The 23616-nt window shown below is 32.6% G+C and overlaps 1 protein-coding gene across 15 annotated transcripts in view; it reads right to left on the bottom strand.

Moving 5' to 3' along the window:
• Window positions 1–23616, bottom strand: part of CADM2 (cell adhesion molecule 2) — a 1196245-nt gene that overhangs the window by 69167 nt on the left and 1103462 nt on the right. For 6 of the 15 annotated variants that reach the window (XM_058296056.1, XM_058296053.1, XM_071214894.1 and 3 more), the window contains one exon: window positions 9026–9145. The exons of the other annotated variants lie outside the window; for them this stretch is intronic. In XM_058296056.1, the coding sequence (XP_058152039.1) occupies window positions 9026–9145 (120 nt within the window). The remainder of the gene's footprint in view (window positions 1–9025; window positions 9146–23616) is intronic. 15 annotated transcript variants of the gene reach the window in all.

The raw sequence follows: 23616 nt of genomic DNA on the forward strand, positions 1-23616 counted from the left end.
AAGTAGAGAAATTTGCTACTTAATGAATTAAATGGGTATTCTTCAACCCTAGATTCAAATGGTATTCTCTAAGAAAACATGCTATCTAAAACATCTAAAAAATAGATTTTACAGATGTTTTTGTTTCTAATAACAAAGCCCTATAAAATTTCATAATCTGCCCCCTACCATCTAAAATGTTTGTCTCTTTCCATTTTCAGCCTAGAAAAGGAAATCACACATTAAGGTGAATTGGGAGGGCTGCCATTTTTACCACCACCATTAGCCTCCATGGCTAGTTTTCTATAATATACTTCTAATATGTTGGCTTATGGATAAATCCAAAACCAAAATAAAATCTGAAAATCTATGTGCATAAATTAGATGACCTATTCTAAAAACATGTCTGTTTTTCTGTCTCCATTTAGTCCCCATATTCATCCTCCATCCATTTTTGCCCTGCTATGTGCTTCTCTACACTGCTTCATCCACATTCCTCAGATTTTCACTGAATTCAGTCAATTGAAGAATATTGGAAGAAAGGAGAAGAAAAAAGTTCTGTATTTAATCCCTCCTCTCCCAATGCCCCTCTCTGGTTGAGGTTCTGGTACTGGCTATATTCTTTTCTGTTTATTGCTCTTTTCAAACTTCCCCCTTTTTTGGCTCCAATTCACTGGCTAGGATAACATCATTAATTTCATTTTTTTTCCTTCAGGGCTAGTGGTGGTAAAAACTTCTCAATAGTACTAGTTCCAGTGTGTTTCTCCATCTCTTATTTGTTACCCAAATCTGCCCATACCTTTAAAAGTCACTTTGGCAAATCTTTAACTACACCCCTCTAAGACTGCTATAAATTTCTTGCTGACATCCTATCATACTATAAATCAGAGGGGGTGGTTTTTAAAATCACTATTTAAGGAACATTGCTTTAAAGAAAAATGAAAGCAACATATAAAGACCATTGTAACTTACCCAGCATAATACAGGGTGGTGTAGAATAGCATCATGCTTCCTTATTGTGGAAGCTGGTTCTTAGACTTCATACTTTTAAAAATTAATTTCCTTAATGCATCCAGTACAATTTCTCAGATTTGTTCAGAGTTGCTTTCCCCCTAAACAGTCATTATTGAGCATTCTCTGCTTAATAGTGAGTTGAATAAAACAGTCCTGGGAACTATTTGAGTTCATCTGCTTTTTTCTAAGATGAAAAATAACTAAACTTAAATCAGGTATTTCTACTTTTCATACCAAATTCTCAAATAAAATTCCCTTTATACTATTGAAATTCTTTCAATGTCGGTTAAGAAAGTTTGGTTTCTGTTCTTACACATTCTTGCTAGCATTTACAGGAAATATATTGGCCCTTTCTTTTTTAACACTATTGAACTCAAATTTTTAAATGTGAAACTGTTTTACATCATGGGTCTTGAATGTATTTTTGCAATCATTTAAACCTCTGGACCTACTGTGAAAATGGCTCTTTCTTAGTCATTTTTCATAGTTATTTTGTAACATTTCTTTACTTTTTAGTCTTATTGTAGAGTCAGCATAAGCAGTACTGATACTAGCATTGTATAATGATTATGCACTTATTTCACAAACCATTTAGAAAATCAGTCTCTTCTCCTTGTAATCACATTATACATATTCTGCATCAAGTAGCTTTTCATTTTTCTGGCCACAGTTAATTTAAATGAATACAAAAGGCTAATGGGACATTATCTGAAATCAAGAGAAATAAGAAACTACTGTACTATTGAGGCAAGAGATGTTTTAAAATATTATAATTATCTGAACACTTATTGCAATTCCATGAACTTCCTGAAGTTAATAGATTGTATTAGACCCTTCTCAGAAGTCACACTTTGAGGCATTTACCTTTATTTATTGTCCTGTCAGAAAGATCCAGCTGAAGTCAAGGTCACCTTCTATCCCAAAGTCGGTATAATTAGTATCAATTCCTTGTTTCACCAAGCTTACACATGAGGTTATTAACTTAGTTTTAAGTAGAGTGTCAAGGAAGCAGGGGCAGAGCTGGCAATCTTTTCAGCTTCAAAGACACGGCCAAAAACTTAATTCATTTGTTAGTAAGAAAGATACAACCAGTCTAATTTATTGATGATTTTTAAAATAATTTGAAACGTTTTCTAGAAATAGAATTATTCATATATGTGGGCCATGCTTTCCAAATATAAAGGAGATTATCATCCAAATAACATATGATTTAGTTTAGCCTTGCTAATTTGTAAGCAAGGAGTTCTCTGGAATGCAATAAATACAATAAATTTTTAATTCAATATTTATACATATATGCATATTATATAACACTGAATTTAAGAAAATAGAACAGCCTCTACCATTGAAATTTTAGTTTTCTTTCTTAAGAGTCTGTTACAGGAAACATACATTTATTAATTGATTATATTAAAGTTAAAATTATTACTATAAATTGAGACACTACTAAATTTATAAATGTGTAATAACAATTTTAGTAGAAGAGTTTACTTAAAAGAAATCTAAACTAATGGGACAAAGATTTCTATTTAAGTTGATCTAAACCAAAGAAATATACAAGCTTGAAATGAAACTCTTAAAAGATGTTTGATGTTTTATATTGCACAAGCCACAAGAGTGCCCTTAGAAAATAGAACTTTAGTGTTTCGCTTCCCTAAATAGCTGATATTAGAGAGAAAATATGAACAAAAGTTTTCCTCAAATATTTCCTAAATGCCAAAAAAAATTGGTAAATATTCAAAGATTTTCTAACTTTGTCAGAGTTCAACTTTAAACAACCTAGTGGCAAATGTTCCATTTTGTTTTGGAAATGGTTCTATATAACCACTGTTGTATATTCCTATTCCAAGTAAGATATATTAGAGTATAAAGAATAACTGTGACATTCTCTACTATTCTAAAATAAAGTGCCTTGAACTATACAGCATCCCTTTTCTTGTTCTTTCCAAGCATGAAGAATTTATAGTATCTTATTTTCATTATGATCTATGTTTCACATATTTAAGGTAAAAACTGAATAGACCTCATATAACAAAGGTGCTTTTTAAAAGATTACTGGAAATTTAGCTACATTTATAGCTAATTGTAAAATCCTGAGTTTTTGCAAATTAGCAGGTTTCTCTATATATACCATCTGGATATTGAATTAATACTTAAATTTGTCTGGTTAAAAAAAAGAACAACATATTGGTACTTAATTTTTAAAAGCTCATGACACCATGCAAATTGTGTTTTATTACTACTAATAAAACCAGAAACATTTTTAATAGCTAAACACTCATAATACAAGCTCATAAACAACTTCTTGATTTACACACTTTGGGATTTAACTATGTCAAGATGATATATTCCACCACTGCAAACGCTCTACTTGCATGCATTTATAGTGACTAACTCAGAGCTATAATGAATTTACTCCATTCATGGTTTCTCAGTATTGCCTTTGACTTTTTGTGGGGTTTTTTTTCTGATTTTTCTTTTCTCTCTCTCTGTCCTATTTTAGAGAGGAAAAGTAGTTATTTCAAAAAGTAATCATTTATTAAAATCTTTCAGAAATCAGTTTTTTAGAATTATTCTTAATGGTCAAATAGGTCCTTAACTTTACATTTAAATAATTTCTATAATTAAGATAATTTCTTGAGACAATGGTAGCATAACAAATAAAAATCAATAGCCTATGATTTCTAAATGATTGCTACATTCATTCTAGTTGTGTGCTAAAAGTCATTCTATTCTACATGAATGACTTGAAATATTTCACTTAATATTACATTCCTAAACATATGTAACAAAACTAGTGTGGAATTTAGATTTTGAAAAATTGAATGCCCATATTTAAATTTTGTGTGTTTAGTCATTATTACTTTAGTTCTGGGGTAGTTTGATATTTCAATTTTTAAAAATCTATTATTTTCATTTTGCAGTACCAATCTCAAATCAAATTTCATTACAATTGGACTTCTATAGTGAATGTATTGGTTTAAATTATGAGACAAATGATATAGCTTTTATTAAGTAAAAATTATAATGTTATCATTTCATATTATGCTATAAAATCATATCTATATTTGGACTAACGACTCATTTGGATTTTTACAAAGATTGCATGAACAATTTGATCAGGATTCTTAGGAATTTTTTCCCTCTTTCTGACATATTGAAAGGAGCTCCTTGTATTAGAACAGAGAGTATGTAAAATATTTTATATCTTTCCCTTTATTTCTATCAGTTTAACTCTATACCTATAAGCATTTACAGTCCTTTACAGGTAGAAACAGATTTCCATTAGGAGTTTAAGGACTTTTTCATAGGTTTCTACTTTTTTAAGCATAAATTTCAGTTATGAATTCTAATTTTTAAAATCATATATAGTCATATATATCTTATTTTGTTTCATCCATTTTCAATACCTTTATGTTCTCTTCTGTACAATGAGGGAGGTGCTAAAGATAGCTACTGTGATACTGAAATTAAAATTTTATGATATGAAAAAATGAAAAATTATTTCAAATTAAACATGTCCTGCACAAATAATATATACATTGGTATCAGAAATCACATCACATCATTCAGATTCATTTTATAAATGGTTATATTTAATTCATAAAGGTTATCACAGTGACCTAAAAAAAAATTTATATATGCCCTTCTGAATTATAGGGTTAGTCAGGCCACTAGTTTTAAAAACTTCAATGTTCAAAGGAAGCAATTAAAATGTCTTGTGGCAATGCTCTTTTGTAATGGGAAAAATTAAGAGAGCTATATAATGATCATATTTAGATATATGAGATAATCAAGAATACTATATATGCCTACAACTGAAAGCAGGAGAACTGCATCCATCATCCATGTGGAATCTAAGCCCCCTTTCGATATAGATGTGGAGTGGACATAACCATTCCAGGGTTCACAGGATGGAGGAATAGAGTGTGGACCTGAGTGGACTTACTGATATTCTATTCATGAACTATTGTGATTAGTAATCGAAGAAAATGTAGCACTGATGTGGTGAAAGTGGCCATGGTAGCTGCTGAGGGTAGGGAGTGGGAAGAAGAGATGAGATGTGGGGGCATTTTCAGGACTTGGAGTTGTCCTGGATGGAAGCAGGGACAGTTACTGGACATTGTATGTCCTCCCATGTCCCACTGGGTGGACTGGGGGATAGTGTAAACTATAATGTGAACCATTGACCATGTGGTGCAGCAGTGCTCTGAGATGTATTCACCAAGTACAATGAATGTCCCATGATGATGGAGGAGGTTGTTGTTATGGGAGGAGTGGGGTGAGGGGGGTGAGGGGTATATGGGGACCTCATATTTTTTTAATGTAACATTAAGAAAAATAAATAAATACAAAAAAGGAATACTATATAAACTTCAGGGAAAAATGATGAATTGTGATACTTCAACATACATATAATACATGTATTATATACATGTAAAATGTATACCAAGTATACATGTATTATATATATAATATATTCTATATATAGATAGAATTTCCATAAGTTCTAGCACCACTTCAATCTAACTTTTTTCTTCATATAATCAATAAAAATAAGTTTAAATTTGATTAATGCTCTATCACCAAATACTTTTGCAAGAATTAAAACTATAATTATACATAAGAAAAATCTAATCTACTGTTTTGATTATTGCATGTTTTAACTTCATGTAAACCTGTTTGCTTTGTTAAAAAGAACTGAGTAATCATCCTTTCATATATTGAATGCTTGGCTATATTTTCAGAACTTTGGATATTATCCAACATCCAAGACAATTGTGGAAATTATGTGTACCTGTTAAGTCTTTCTCAGTTTTTCAGAGAACAAGCTGATTCAACTTGACTGACTGCCCAAGGTCAAAGGCCTTGTGACCAGGGAAAACTCACAGCCAAAAATGTCTCTAGGGCCCACTTGTTCTCCATCTTATTCATAGTTTGCTTCTCTATAATTAAACACTCTTATTTATAACAAGCAACTGCTAGTTAACTGTTTTTCTTCCATATGGTTGAAGCTCCTTTCCCCCTGAAACAGGGATACATTTTAGACACTAACTAAAGCAATGTGCAAATAATCAAGGCTATGACTATGACCACTTGAGTACAAATTCTTTTGCTTCAGTTCATTTTAATTTCCAATACAGCCACAGCCATGCTTCTTTAAATTTATTTTAAATGGGATGTTTATCAAATCATAGGATTGAAAATTCAGCCATAAAGTGTGTGGTGAATAAGTACTTGGAATTATTATCAGTGATTCATTTGTGATCATTTATTAAATATACATGGATAAATAGTATAGTCTATGAAATTCAGAGAAATCCATTGATACTTGATAAAATCAATGATTTTTGTTCATTTCAGATTGTTGCATGAGAGAAAGGAATAAATATGTAAACTAAAAGGAAAATTTTGCAGGCTAGAAGTAGTCCTCTTTCATTCTCAGCTGTTCTTAGGCAACGTATTCTTATTATGATTCTCTTATTAATTGTAATTTTGAAACAGCTTTGGCTAATTTATAAATAAATGAATTCTGTTCAAAATAAAATTGCAACTAAAAGGTCCAATTTAATAGGTAATGCACATGCAGAGTGGTGTAACATAAAGAGATAAAGTGTAAAAGTTGTAGCAAAATTTATTAACTGAATAAATTGCTCCCTTGCCCCCCATATGGAATAGAACATTATTAATGCAGTTCAGCCTGGTCACATTTCTCCTCTTTTTTTGTTGTTATTGTTGAAGATAAGTTTACATCCAATGTCAGTGCTGCTATTTTTTTCTTATAAAATAGATCATCTGAATTGCCTATCTCACAATACACATTTTTGTTTCCAAATATCTTCAGGACAATTTGAAAAATATTACCTTCCAACCCTAAAGTACAAAAGAGGGGATGGTTTATGTGTGTTTGAGTTGTGTTTGTGTGTTTGTATGAGAGAAAGTTAACTCTCTTAACACATTCAGTGTCTGATAAATAAAGTTCACAGAAACATCCTGAAGAAAAACAATTTACCTTGAAAAAGCAAAAAGTTGAGCCCATTTTCACAGACAATAGGTCAGGTTCCTCATAAGATCCATATGAAAAGAATGCTGTTAACTTTACTTTGAAAGAAATTTTTCTATTTTACTCTAAGCTACATCCATAATATAAAAATACATTTTTCTAGTGCTCTGTTTAAAAGGAGGTATGAAAGAGTTCCTCAAAAAAAGAACATGAATATTGTACATTAAAGATTAAGCACAGATGCTGGTCATTTTGGGGGAGGCTTTAATTTAATAACTAGTAATTTTAGATTCAATAAGTCTTATTCCCATAACTTTAAGGCCTGGCACAGTGCTATACATGTATCAGGCAGCCGACTAATGTTTGCTGAAGAAGAAAGAAATAATTGATTATTGGACTTTTGTATTACAAGTGGGCCTTTTTCCCCAATGAAGTCAATATACCTCCTTCCCTTTCCATTAAAATGATCTGTTTCTACTGTCAGACTCTAATACTATCAGAGATATTTTGTTAATATGCAACAATAATTACATTTCATTTAAGTTCAGTTTGTAACGACCTTCAGACAAAATATCAAGTTAAAGCAATGTAGAATTGTAAATGTGTTTCATTTCATATCATAAAATAAAATATCTTTCTTGTATTTCCTCTTCATTTTAATTATGTGTATCTTATTTTTTATAAATTATTACAAGTAAAATTTTTAATCTCCTCTCATTTGTGGATATAGCATAGACAAATCTTTTTTAGCAATATTAAAATAAACCTAGGTATTTCTTAGGAATTTTTGCTTTTAATATCATCAAACTTCCTAAATTACCAATCTTGTGCATGTGGTGTGGAATGTGGTTGATATGATTATTAAAAACTAACAATTTTGAGTTAGAATATTTTTCTGGGGCAAGAGAAAGAAAGACTATGTTAACTGTTAAGTCGAAACTAGCAACTTAATATAATGTCAAGAATTAATAAAAGACCCAAGAAAAGCACATTATCAGTTTGGACAAGCTTTACAATTGAAGGAAAATAATGTTAAGCCAGTCCTTAGTACAATTTAAGTACATACGTTAAAGTCCCCTTGGTTTTCAAGTGAAATTGTTAAGTTTAACACATATTAGTATAAGCAACATGACACAAAATACAAATAAGAAAGGAAAAGACAGACTTAAATATGACACTCTGTGAAGATTACAAATGCTAGAATTAAGTATGTTTTTCTATAATGTCCTCAAATAACTTCCTATACTTTTTCATAATTAGTAACAACTTAATGACTACTCAGGAATGCTTTATTTCTCAATAAAGCATTGTAATTATAAATGTTGCTCTTAAGAATAACTTCGATTTCTTCAAGGTTGCTCTCCTTAAAGCAAAACTTCTTAATAGTACACTGATGCTAGAAATTACTCATGGGGCCAAAGATCAATTTTTATCATCCTAGTCAACTCTAGAAAATTTTCTTTTGTAACATTTGGGTCATAGAATATGTAGATACACTAAGCAAATCACTTTAGGATCACATACATGTTGAATATTTATCTTAAATTTCTGTGTGGTAAATAGTTTACAATGACCCCATGTATTAGGTCAACTTTAGAATTCTATATTGTAGGAATTTTAAACTGGTTGCAGAGGAGTAATAAGTCATTAACATCAAACTAGGATCTTAAAAAAGCAAAAGCTACCTCTAGATCCTTGAACATCTTATTTCTTTGTTTATGTTTTGTCAAAGCAAGGCAAAACAATGGTCCATGTTCACGTTTTAAAGTTTGCCCAACTTGGTAGAATCTTATATACTTTTACCTACATTCTGGAATACATTCATCATAGTGATAAATGACACTAAAAAAATACACCAGTTTGTCTCATATTCTATCTTCAAACACTAACTCATGATAATTTAGGTGAATTAATTACTTTGCATAATTAAATAAAACTGGATCTCAATTTTTCTCTTGTTTAAAAAAAGAATCCTATAAAGCTCCATTTAATGTGTTTTCCAGGGCATAACAAAGAAGCATACTGTACCTCTTATGCTGCTGGTTGTTGCAGATGTGGTTGGGCTGGTTGTTATGGCTACAGTGGTTGTAACTGTTGCAGTGGTAAGGGAGGGGATGATAGTAGTGGGAAGCAAAGTGTTGGGAACATCTGGTGAGTGGAAAAAAACAAAATATAAAACAAAATCATATCATGCAAACAAAAGAAACATAAATGATTCAAATTATAAATACATATATCTTATTTAGGTTTAACTTTTATAGGCTTAACGAGATTATCAGGTACAATACTGATTGCACCATACAGTTCCTGTCATTTCTTTTCACTTCTTTTTTCATGCTCCAACACAAAGAGAAAGAAAAACTTGGAGCACTATTTGCCAATAAGCAGATTTTTGTACGATTTGAGTGAAATTTAAAATGACAAGAATTTTTTTTATCCACTGAGCCATTTAAAACGTTTTCATGCAGTAGCAAAATATAGATAGGTAAAAAAAAATAACATGCTTTGTCAGAGAAGTAAACAAAGAAACACACATACAGAAATAAACACAAATAACACCACCATATAAGATTAAAGAAATGTTAAGGATGAATGAGCATATGCATGTTAAATGACCCCCTTCCCCCCCAATTTAGGAAAACTTGATAGGAAATAAGATGAGAGTAATTTTTAGAAACGAAATAGAAGCCAATTATTATTATTATTTTGCTTCCCTTTTCTGACAAACAATGTTAATGTACAGCTTAGAGTCTGGCAATTCTTACCCTGATTAGCTGGTAACGCCTTCTAACAATTTTGCAGTACCTAGGAGTCTTTAACAAGTAATGAGTCAACTAGCATGAAACCCAATATTCTGAAGGGTTTAAGATTCATTTTCACATGGCAGACCCAAGAGTGGTTATTGAACATAGACTTGAACCATAGCATTCAACTTCCAACCCATAATTAGTCAACGTTTCTGAACAGTGTATTCAAATACAGTGAAAATAACAAAGAATAGCTTAATGTTTACTGCCAAAATCTTCCTTCCTTTCACTTGGAACCAGCTGAAAATATTAAGAGCGGCACAGAGAACACAAAACAATACAATCAGTGTCAAGCTATAATAACCTCAGCAAGATCCTCAAAGGGTCAAATCATGTCTCAAATAGATAGGCATTTAATTTACACAGTGAGGAAATTAGAAACTGTTCACAAATTACTTGTAATTACTATCTAGAGTTTGATTTCACAGGTTTGCCACACAACCCCTATATATTTAGAGTGTTTGACAGTTTATTTTGCCATTAAAAGGTTTCCTGTCATTCTCTCAGTTAAAGTCTTTGAATTACACCCCAAATTTTCTAGTTCTTTATTTCTGATAAATAGTTCCACTCAATCTTCAGGCTTTACCTGCTGAATTCTCTATACTGGTGACATCAAAAAACAGCATGAGATTCCTCTCTTATGTTTAGTATTGATGTTTACACCTGTTTTTCAACAGGGAAAATGCCACCTAACCAGTCAAATTAAGAAAACAACCTCCTGAAAATTCAATGATACTATATTAATCACTGGGGAAAATGGGTATTGCCTACAGAGTGATTATTATGATCATAAAGAAGAATTGGCTCTAAGATCATTACAAAGAATAAATATCATGCATATATGCACATGTACTTTCTGTGTATTACTTTTTATAATTCTTACTTCATGATACACTGTCTAAAATAATTTGGGGAGATGGGCAGACTGGAATGAAAGGCATTTCTTAAAAATAAAAAAAAACTTTCAAATGATAAGTACTTGTGAATATCTAAAATAGAAAATAATGCATTCCTCATCTGTTAACAAAATAATTTGCCCATTAGGATCTCAAAAAGATATGTATTTAATTAATGAAAAGGCTATTATCTTCCAGGGATATAACATAAGAACACACAATAAAGTCATTCCTTTAAAATTCATGAAAAGATCTTGATATTACTAAACCTATCAGAAATTATAAAATATTAAATTATTTGCCATCAGATGATAGGTTAAAATAAGATTTCTTTGGATCTGAAAAATAACGTCTCAAAATCAGCCATCATTTGATTTATAAAAACATAAGTACAATCATCTGTTTTTTTAAAAAAAATGTATTCAAAACCAAACAGTATTTGGAATTTTTCCCGTTATTCCATAACAACAATGATGACGATTTAAAAAATCCTGAATTGTTTGGGAGAAATTCATGAATTTCTTTGCTAAGAAAATAAATCTTTGCCCATATTTCCTGCTATGTTGAAAGTAGTATGTGTTTAACAGAGAATCATGTCCTCCATGTCTCCTTATGAACTTTCTCCATTTTCACCTGTAAGGTTTTCAGAGAAGTGATGAAAGCTCAGGATGGCTTACAACACTCTGCCTACTCAGTAAAGAGCACTGAAAAATTGACAGTCTCTTGGGGGTGGCAAATGATCACAACAAACCTATGAGTTTATTATTATTATCCTCATTAAATGGATGAAAAAACTGGGAGAGTTCCCTCATCTGTAAAATTACACAAACAAGACAAACACACCCAAACATGCAAGTTAGAGTTATATTATAGATAAAATGTTTTATTTAACATAAGAATAAAATGGAGTAGGTTTTCCACAAATTCCTTAAGAATACCATTTATTTTAAAGCTTCTTGTTGTGAATCTGGTCAAAGAAAAAATTAGCAAAACTCTTTACACTATCTCCATAAATCCAAACACTACTCTCTGGTTTTTACTCCTACAGGTAGAATCCAACATTTGACATTATATACTAATTGTTTCAAAACTACTGGCTTGATGCATTTACATTTTTGCCTTTGATTTAGGCACTGATTGCGTAAGTAGAGATTCCTTTTCATTAGGAAATATGGAATAGGAAATCCCAGACAAATGACTAATCATTTGTCTCATTTTGGAGTTATCTAGAAACCTGTACCTTTTTGAATACTATTATATCATTCACATGAATGATACTCTGTCAAATATAGTATAGGGTAGAAAATGGAAGCCAGCTTTTGTTGTTTTATTTTAGTTGGTACTAAGAATTAAACCCAGCACCTTGTATATGGGAAGCGGGTGCTCAACCACTGAGCTACATCTGCTCCCCAATGAAAGTTGTTTTTTTCATTTGTTTGCTTTTAGGAGTTACTGGAGATTAAACCCAGAACAGAACCTTGTACACGGGAAGGAGGTGCTCAACCACTTGAGCTACAGCCACTCTCCTGGAGGCCAATTGTTTTTTATTATGGAAAATGATGCATCTTTAAAAAAAAATTCTCTAAAGGATAAAGCTACTGTAATCCATAAAACAAAATAATCAGCAGTCAAATTAATATAAATAATGTGCTTAATGTGTCTTGCCAATTTTAGCAGACCTTTATGTATTACATGATAGCATTCTATAGTATTCAAAGGAATCTTGAACATGGAAAATAAGATAGCTGGAAATAAAAATTAGTCAAATTGATGGTATATAACAAATAAGTTGTGAATGTTAATATTCAAAAATAATAGCTCAATCAACTACACACATTTTTCATCTCTGATTTTCACAATGCAAAAGAGGACCTCAGTTTTTTTTTTATTGCTGTTTTCCTTGGAGTCTATCATTTTAATCAACTGCTATTGAATTTACCTGATAAAAAAGAGGTTACGAATAATATTAGGAAGCTTAGCATTTAAAACTTACAAAGAAAATTAACTCTATTATCTTTAAGGCATAAATATAATATCTACATTTAAAGCATAAAACTTTAAGAGTTGGTAATTCATAAAATATCTTCTAGATAAAAGGTTTTTTTATAAGTGAACTAAGTGAGAGTAACAGGTTTTATCAGTCTAGATCTGATCAGAGAATGTAAATATGGATAAATTACTTAGGTATAATTTGAAGGCAAACAAGAGAGATTTCACTAAGGTTCTTCAATATTAGGGTTAAAAACATAATTATTGAGAAATGTTGGTTGTACTTTAATGTAACAATTGTTTTTTAAATTAATTATTTTTTAACAATTGTTTTTAATCTGTTAAAATATTTGATCACAATGTATAGAAATATATAGCACTGATTTCTTTGAGTTTGTTTTTATGTGTTTAAATTTCTTTTTCCAGTAGGTTTTATTTGAGGGGATTCTCTTTTTCACTATATACTAAAATGGGTAAAACTTGCTATAATTGACAGTTTCAACAAAATATTAAAACGAATTCATACAGACACATGATTCTTTATCTAAAGCAAACAAACCAAAAAAACCCTTTATAAGTCATAGTAAATGTAGGAACTTCCTTGAGAATATATAAGCATTTTTTTAATAGAAAATTGAAAAAAGTAAAAATTCCAAGATATGAAAATATTTACTTACAAAATTTTCTGGTGTGAATTGTAACCGATAATACTTTTCATTTCATTTATAACATACACATTTTAAAGTGTTGTTCTCATGTAAAAAGGAAATTTCAGGAGTATTTCAATAATATTTGACAGAATCATAAATCCAGCCAATTGCACAATTGTATATTAGGGTAAAATAATCTACATAGGCTAAAACTGTTATTCATGAGTGAATGTTGAGTTATAAATAAATATGATGTAAATAGTTTGGTCTACTTATTTAAGAACCTAGTCACATGCAGAAGCACAATATGAACTTAAACAACAAAGCTGTCTCATCAGGAAACTAAGTTAGGAGTCCAGACACCATGGCAACTGTGGCTAAATTTTGTTTTGATCATTTTTCATCAGTCCATCAACTCTCTGGCCCATCCAACATACTCTGATGTGAAGGACTCCAGAGCATACCCTTTATTGTTTTGAGGCAACCACAATACACAGCTTCCTATAAAAACAGGGCTTAGAGTTCCTCAGGACAGACATGCCTGCCTTCTTTTCTTTCTTTCTCTGGTGCCAGATTACCATGCACATCGCAGCCTAAGTCCAGAACACAAGAGGACATCAGTCCTTACACATACACATACCAAGTACTTTCCCCAAGTTCTAGACTCAGCTCTTTCTGTGTGCTTTCCTGATCCAAGACACATCCTCTTTCAGGACATTAGTTTTCACTCTTTCATCCACCGTTCAAGTCCCAATTTAAATATAATCTTATCTGACTAACACCTCCCAATTCTCTGAAGAGTTAGTATTTTTCTTCTCTGGGCTTTTCACACACTCCTACGTATGCGTATCCTATATCAACATTATGTCCATGTGTCTGTCTTTCTCAATAAATGGTAGGCCCAGCCTTATAGCTCACTCTGTCTTTGTCTTTTAAAACATTACTCTGACTTGGAACAAGTTCACTTTGACCCAACCCCCCATTATTTTTTCATCTTGGAATAGTATCCCTTCCCTGATGTGTCTCATAAAATGCTACCCCACTTCTAAGTTTGACCTGATTTCCCTTCTCTCTGATTACCCATCATGGTTTTGAATTTATCTACTGCTTCTCTATTGCTGTTCCAGCAAAACTCACATGGCCAATGACAGGTAACTTCATGACCCACTACTCTACTCTGGATATAATCAGTTATGTATATCCCACTAACTCCACATCTTTCTACTTCAGTGAACAATGCATAGGAAAAATATATGTCTGATGTCATGATAACATTTTAAAAATTTGCTGCAATGTACAAAGTTAATGAAACTTTGAAATTATACTATTTTAATTCTTATTATTAATGAAGTACACAGTACAAAGAATACCCATGAAAGCTATTCATGGAATCACTGGTTGAAAACTGGGAGGTTTAAGATTCATTTGGCACTTATCATAAATTTATTTCATTTTTCTTGAACTATCTAGATAATAACAGACAGAAAGCATCACATGGTGTGGTTCTGTGCATCCTCAGGAGACCCAGCTTTGTCCTGTGAACTTGGCCAGGTGCTTGATAAATCATACCCCTACTGGTGATAACAGTAATGATATCAGTAAGTAGGGGATATTTCTAATATTAGGAATCAGCAACTGAGCCTTATATAGTTAATCCTTGCAAATGATCACCCCCTCATCTTTCCTTTTATCACATATAAGAGGATTTTGAAGAATTCCTGATAATGATTTTCAAGTCTAAATAATTTTACAAAAATTAAAATCCATTATACTGGAGAATCTTAAAATCCAAATGCAGATTTTCAATGTTTTTGGCTGTATTATAGCTCTACATCATACCATTCAATTCAAAATAATAGTAACTAGTTCTTTTTTCACACTCTAATGAAGGAATTCAAAAAATAATATTATTTTTTGTCACAGGAGCTTATTGGAATGTAGCAAATCTGGTATAACCTTGTCAAAATGAAATCAGTACCAACAAGCACTGTATACAATAAACTGAAAAGTGGTACAGCACCTTTTCTCCAATAACGAGCTTTTCAGGTTAAAGGTATGTTCTGTTCTCTATAAATGCAGTGTAGAATAATTTATAACTTGTCAACCTGTTTGGTTTTGTGGCAGTTTCTCTTTTAAAAAATGGCATTCTGGCCCACTTAGAATGGATTTTCAAATCAAAATTAAGTCTAAAGAGTCCCAGTAGCACAAACTTCTTGTTTTTCTCCAAGGACTAGTACTCAATAGGGAGAAAACGACTACAATTTAGCCTGGAATCCATACAGCCACTTCCTTTCCTCTTTATGTCACTAGCCCTGCCTGCACCCACAGTTTGTTCCTAGTATTATCAAGAGGGAATTTGAACCAAGAATTATTAATGAAGATGCAGAAGGGTAAGAATTTGACATATATTATAGTGTAAAGGTAGATAGTGTCTTTTTAATTGCAACTATTTGCATTTCCATACCTTAAAAATAATAAGGCCTCCCTAACCTCCTTACTGCTAATTGTACTACCACTGGAAGCAATGGTAAGGATTTAATGTATTTCCTCTAGCCTGTGCATAAAAGAAGGAAGTTTATTTGCTCCCATTACATTCAGCTCTGACACCCTATTTAGAGTGTAACATAAGAATGGATAACAGCACCAAGACTTTTCTTACTTAAATGACACGACCGGGCTGACAAGGCATCAACTCATGGAGTTTTACTCCTCTTTGACAGTCAAGAGTCTTATAGTAACCTCATCTGCTTTATAAGAAAGAACCCTTTTAAAAATTAGATTTAGATGAATTCCTTTTCAGCCTTCTGATAGCATCTACTGGTTTCACATATTAAATGGAATCCTTATACAATAAAAAAGAAAGAAAGAAAAAAGATGAAAAAAAGAAGGAAGGAGGGAAGGAAGGAAGGAAGGAAAGGAAGGAAGGAAGGAGGGAAGGAGGAAGGAAGGGAAGGGAAGGGAAGGGAAGGGAAGGGAAGGGAAGGGAAGGGAAGGGAAGGGTAAGGGAAGGAAAGGAAAACCTGTACTTGAAAAGTGAATTTTTTTGCAATTTTAAACTGTCATGGTACCCAAGATTCCTATGTAATTACAAGAAAAGTTTATGAATAAAGTAAGTCTCTTATTTAGGGGTAAAAGTATACATTTTTTTCTGTTAAAATATTTTTATATTCCAAACTGGCAAAATAATGTAAAAGTTAAGGTAGGAAAAGATGCCTTTGAAGTGTATGATTCTAGAATGCTTAATCTAACCTACTGCGATACCCCCAGCTCTGAGCTCTTTCTACCTAAACACACATTAGATGGTTTGGCCAAACACTTCAAGTTCTATAAAGAAAAACTTAGATATGAATATACACAGGGGAGTTGTGATGTAGTAGAAAAACACTATTTGATAGATTTGAATAATTTGGGTTTTCCTGGTAGGTTCTGTTACAAAATACCTGAGGGTCTGGCACCACGAGATAATTACCAGGAGCCAACCAGTGATGCATTTGGGAAAAGACCTTTAACAAAAGGGAGAAAAATTAAATACAAAAGTGTTTTTATGGCTAAGGGATTTCAAAGTGATTTGGAAATTCATTACAGGGTTTACACTTATGCACATCTCAGGAGGATCCCGCTAAATGCCACACTAAACAAAGCCTCAAACAGGGGTGCTTCTGGGGGCTCCAGAGCTATCTGGACTTTATAGGTAGGGCAGAAAATCCCATGAAATCAGCACCCCTTCTGTTATCCTTCACTTCAAATATATTATAGCCTATTTCCCACTGTAACAGTGTCAGGCTCATTCTTAATTTCCCTACACATGATTCTTCAACCCCTTTTATTTGAACCTGTATTTAGCATTATGCCCATTAAATATATGTCCAGAGACTTAAATCTTCTATCACATATGCTGGTTGAGCCCTGAATCTTAGCAGAGTTGGAGCCAAAGCCTACTCTCCAGTTCATTGGACTCACCTAGGACAACTAACAAAATGATCCCCAAAAAGCAAAGAGTAACTAAAACTACAACAAAACAGCTCCTTCTATCTGTCCCTTAAGATCTAAGCGCTCTCACAATCTGAAGCAGAACAAGATCCACCATCTCCAATACCTCAAGATTGAGGAATTAACAAACATAAAGGGTAAAACAACAATGGACGAAAGTAGATATTATTATTGTAGTAAGGGAAGAACTTGTAACATTGATATGAAGACAGTGGTTACCAGAAGTTCTAAGCAGAAGGGTATGAGGAATAGATGAAACACAGAAAGATTTTAGGGCATGGGAATTGTTCTGCATGATTTTGCAATGATGGATACAGGCCAATAAACATTTTGAAAAAATCTATAAAATTGTACGGTGCAAAGTGTAAGCCAGATCATGGTTAGTAACAATGATTAATTGTAACAGATATACCACACTCACATAAGACGCTATTAACAGGGAAACTGTGAGATGGGGAAGGTGTGGTTTGTATGAGACTCCCCTATATAATCAATGTAACGTTTCTGTAATCTACAACTTCTTTAAAAAGAAAAATAAAATAACAAATATTTCACAGATAGTTTAACCTCTACATAACTGTCCTAGTTTGCTAAAGGCTGCCAAGGCAATATTCCAGAAATGGGTTGGGTTTAGGACAGAGATTTATTAATTTATAAGCTTACAGTTCTAAAGCTGAGGAAAATGTCTAAATCAAGACATCATCAGGAGATGCTTTCTCCCGAGCCACGCCTGTGAGTGATCAGGCACATGGCAACACACAGTGGAAGTTGTGCCCATCTCTGGCTTCTCCTCTAGGCTCTGTTCCTTGAAGCTTCTGCTGCTTCCAGCAGCTCTCTGCTCTTACGGCTTCTGGCTTCTGGAACTTTCTCTCTTAGATTTTAGGAGTTTTTCTTTGTGTCTGTGTCCTTTTTTCTTTGTATATTCATTCTATTTATAAGGGACTCCAATAAGAGAATTAAGACACCCTGGGCTACTACTTACTGGAGTAATCTAATCAAATAGCCTGTAACTGAAACTAATCTAATCAAAGTTTCACACCCACAGGAATGGGCCAATTTAAGATTAAAATTTTTTAGGATCTGCAAAAGATTCAATAGACCACAATATCCCTTCATTTACATCCCAAAATGCATGCAGAATTTGGACCTGATCATTTATATATATTCTTTTGGCCGGGTTCTTAAGTGATGGGGCATAGTTGATACCACAAGAGCAAAACACCTTCTTCCCTCAAACAATTGTAAAGGCAAACATTTTTTCACAAGACTACAGGAAATGCAGAGAGCTTCTTTGTTCAGGTTCAAAATTGCAATGAAATAAACTCATACCTCCCTTTAAAAAATTGTACTTAAAAAATTGATGTGTGTGATAAAAATAAATTTTAATGGAACATTTTGGGAAACAAAAAATTTACTCTATATCAAGCCACCTATATTTATAAATAACCTGTTGATGATCGAAACCTCTTTTAAAGTTTCTCTGCTTCATTTAATTTTTTCCAGTGTTCACCTTTCATTCTGTAATATAGTTGCTTAGCTTATACTATGTTTTATATTCATGATACTACATGTATTTCTCTCCCTGGAACATATCAGAAATACTTTCCATCTTTATCTTTGTTTTCCTTACACAACATACAAATTCTGTGTAAGAATAACAGTGGCTTTCAAAATCCTGAACCAAATACCTTCAGGGCATAATTAAAGTATTGAGGGGAGGAGTTAGGATGCTATGTTACTAAGGACATAGAAAGTTAAAAAGAAATCTCCCGTTAAACTGAAACTGGAAATTATTACATCACACTAGTTTTAGTGAATTCTAATTTTCACATATATGTTGGTTGGGTGCCAATTTTTAAAAGTAGCAAAATGTATCCAAATACAACACTAAATGTTGCCATAGTAAAGCTCAGTTAAATGACAAAGTAAAATGTGGGAATGTTTCAAAGACTATTCTTATAAACTTGTTATAATAAAATTCCTATAATTTAAGAAAACCAGAGAATATTTGCAGGTATTTTTGAGCATGTATATTAATAAATAGATCTACTTTGACACTGCAGCAAAAGACAAACCATAAAAAAGACTAAGAATAATGTTAAACAGATTTGTGAAGAAGCAAGTATTGAACTTCTCTTTTAATATGTCCTCATATTACCTGTACCCTGCAGTAGACTGAATTATGCACCCCAACAAACACTCATGTACTTAACCTTAATTCCTGTCCTTATGGGTGTGAACACTTTTTAAATAGGAACTTTCAAAGATGTTGTTTTTAATTAAGGGTGGACTACCTGAACCACAGGGGTCTTTATCCATATTACTAGAGGCCTTACAGAGAGAAAGAATTGGAAGTCCAGAGCTGGACAAGTCCACATAGGAAGAACCCAGAATTCAGTGGAAACTGAAGAGCAGAAGGAAAGGAGAGGATATTGCCTTGTGATGGGAGACAGAGGAACCACCTAAGTAGCCAAGGGTTGCCAACAGCCACACCAGAACACTATAGATTTGGGGGACAAAGCAAGTCCTACACATATCTTGATTTTGGACTTATTCTCATCAAAACATGAGTCAATAATTTATGGTTGTTTAAGCCAACCCATTGTGTGGCATTTGTTATAGCAGCCTGGCAAATGAAGATAACTACTAATGCTCAGAGCTCTGAGGTAGAGCCAGGTCTTTCTTAACCTGAAGAAATTTTATTTAGTGAATTAACTCCTACTAGGGAATTAGTAACATAAATTGATAACTTTTCCCAGATTATTTACATTTAAAATATGATCTCAATAAAGAAAACAACAGTTAAGCCAAAGTACAATATTTGTAATGGTGAAATTTCATATTCTTCCGGATATATCTCCTGAAATATTACATTTAAACAGGGGTCCTGAAAGCATCTCTGAAATCACATCACAAGATAGACTTCTATCTTTCAATAAGAAGTCTAGGCCAAATTGGAAACATTTATTTATTCACTATGGTGTCTATGGTGCCTGGCCAAGTATTTCGTATGTAGGAGATATTCCAGGAACATTTTCTGAAATAGTAAAATATTAGTTACTAATGCATTGTGATGTGAATTTTCAGGGAAATTTTGTGTTTGGCTAGATGTAAATGTTATCTTTTTGATAAATGATATAGGATTCCAAAGAACCAATCCAATTTCCAGCTAGCTAAGGACTAAATATATTAGAAATAATCATTTAATTTTACAAAAGTATGAAATGACATGCTTGAAGCCACTTGCATAACTCTTGTAATTTTGAAGGTTTCTATTAGAGATATTAATTCTTCTATACACAATTGTATACGTTGTGCACTGCTTAACTCTATAAGGCACCATTTACATATGGATTGACAAACAAGTGTATGTAATTCATTTCTTCTCCCACTATGGGATGAAAGCTAAAGACTATAATTTAGTTAACTGAAGAGTATCACATATGACTCAGATTTTGCTTATTCAGGAAGAGTCCTGGGAGGAGAACTCTAGTTTTCAAGGGTTTTTCCATTAAAGACTTCCAGATTTTAGGTATTTTGGAGGAATTCTTAGCCACAGATGTCAGGCACAGTGTATGTGTATGTGTGTGTACTCACACATATATAAATGCATATGCATATATAATTTTAAGTTTCTTATGTTGAAAAGAAAGGAAAAGAGAGAGGATAGAGAGACAAATTCAATCATTAAAAAACTATTTATTGGTGCCTGCTTTTTGGAAGTTACTCTTTTAAGAGGTAAGCATACAGAGATAAACAAGACGTATAATATTTCTGCTTTAAGGAAGTCATAATCTAGTGAGAGTGTGGACAAGGAATATATATATATATATGTATGTGTGCATGTACATACATATGTGCAATAGATGCACATTTTCTTACACATGTATATATATGCATTTGCATATGCAATAAAATGTGCAAAAAAACCCAACTAAGTATAAATAATGATTTAAATTAAAATAACTAGTATGAAGTGATAGAATGGGGCTGGAGTTCACTTTAAATTGGAGTCCTCTATGGGAAGATTCATTTAACGTGAGTTCTCAATGACAAGATATCATCCATTTAAACATCAGCATTCCTGACAGCATCCCTCATCCTCCCAGGATAAGCATTCCAGGCAGAGACAAAATCCCTAAAAAGGAATAAGCTTGATGTCTTAGAGGAATTGGAAGAAGGCCTGGGACACAGAAATATGTGTGGGAAGAAGGCTAAGAGATGTCACAGATACAGGTAACAGATGTATTATGCAGGGCTTGGTAAGCCAGTGTATTAAACATTTGGAATTAACACTAACTGATGAAATGCCTTTGGAGAAATTTAAATGGCAGACAGATACAAAGTGGCATGCATTTAAAACATTTATGTAGTACATCTGTGTGGCAAATAGATTAAAGAGGAGGAAGCATGGAAGCAGGGAGCTCATTAGAAAATATTTCATAAGTCTAGGCTACAAAGGATAGTGGAGAGAAGTAGGCATATTGAGAGCATGGTGTGGAAGATATGTCATCAGAGCTTGCTGATGAATTGGAAAGAAGGGTAAAGAAGAATGAAGGAAGATTCTTAGATTTTAGAACAAGCACTCAAAATGTTCTAACAGTGTTTATGAAAACCACATAGTAAGGAGCTGCAAAGGAGGTTTTATATAAAATCTCTATCTTCTACTTAGGCATGCCCTTGTTTCTGAAAATTAATGCCAAATTTTTCCCCATTGGCCATTGCATATTCTTTTACTCTCCAACAAATAGGCCAATTAATACACACATATAAGGGTTGAAGAGCTCTGTACTTTCTTTGTAAACTAAAACTTAATACCTTTGTAAACCTAAACTTAATACCACAGAAACAAATATAGAAATTCTGAATGCCAATGATTTTATCCTTCTGTTCTGCTTACCTCATTATGTGTTGTAGTTGTAAAATATTGTATAAATAGTATAATAAAAGATTTTTAAAATGAAATTGTTATTTTTCATATGAATTGACCCTATTCCCCTTTCAGGCAGGAATGAGAATTTTTGTTGTAGACATTTTATAGTCAGTGGTCCATCAAAGTACTCTAGAAACATTTACTTCAGAGTGGAATCTCTGAATAAAATTTTTCCTCTGAAAACTGATACCTTAATTTATCCACTTCACACTCAACTTAAAACAAAGAGATGGAATTAAGACTCATCTCTGTGAGTGTATTTACACATATCCTCTCACATAAAACTTTGTAAAATGCTCTCTAATAAAACAGAGATCCTGTCAGCACTATTTTATCCCAGTCCATTTCTCTCTCTACAGAGTTCAAGGGCATATTTATCTAGTCAGAGGTATGCCTTTTCCACAGGCATCACTGTTCTCTCTGCAATTTCATGTCCATAAGTGGCACATTTTATCTCGGCAATTTAAAGAAGGGGCTGCTTTAAGAGTTATCTAAGTTGCTTACTGCCTGGAAACTCTCAACCAGGGATGAGAGCAGCAACTGTAGGGCTACTCTTTTAATGCACTGTTTGTTGCTCCATGTGATGTCTTTTCCTTCCTTTACTTCCTACGTCACATATTTTTCCACCTATGCTTCTAAAGAAAGCTGCTCCAAAGGAAAAATGGTCATCATGAGTACACAGAATTAATTTACCAACTGGTAGATCTGGTTTTCCTTTGAGGGAACAGATTTTAGCTGAACCCCTTTTTACTGTTGGCTGGTCTATACATTTGTCCATAACCCAGGTTTCTCTGTGCCACTTCCCATCCACCCATAGTAGCTGGAAGTTTCCTCTCTTAGTTCCATGGTTATATGTAAGTATCACCCAATCTAAGAGAACAACTAAGTGAAAAAATTCACATAGCTTCACAATGCTCTGTTGCTGGTTAATCTCAATAGTATTCTAAGCATGCCAACTTCTTGGTTTAGCCACATATTTGCATAGTTGACTTTTCACTTTAATGTGGTGAGAGTCCTCACTGGTTTTCAAATTATTGATAACCTTGACATGAATACGTTTATTTAAAAAATATTCACACATACCTTAAGATTTGGGATGTATGTATTTTAATAATATTTTCTTGGTACTATGGTAAGAGAAGTTTAAAAAACAAATTTGGAGTATTACTTTGTGATATTCATAATGTTTTCAATTATTGCTGGATTATTTATTTTACTAAACTTAAGGTGAAATACAAAATAACCCTAAAACTGAATTTATATTTTGCACATCAGTTAAATATTTTAAATAAATAATTTAAAATATTTATTACAGTCTAAGAAAGACTATCTTCCATGATTCAATTTAACTTTC

The sequence above is a fragment of the Dasypus novemcinctus genome, chromosome 4, assembly GCF_030445035.2.
Source record: "Dasypus novemcinctus isolate mDasNov1 chromosome 4, mDasNov1.1.hap2, whole genome shotgun sequence".
In the NCBI taxonomy this organism is placed as follows: domain Eukaryota; kingdom Metazoa; phylum Chordata; class Mammalia; order Cingulata; family Dasypodidae; genus Dasypus; species Dasypus novemcinctus.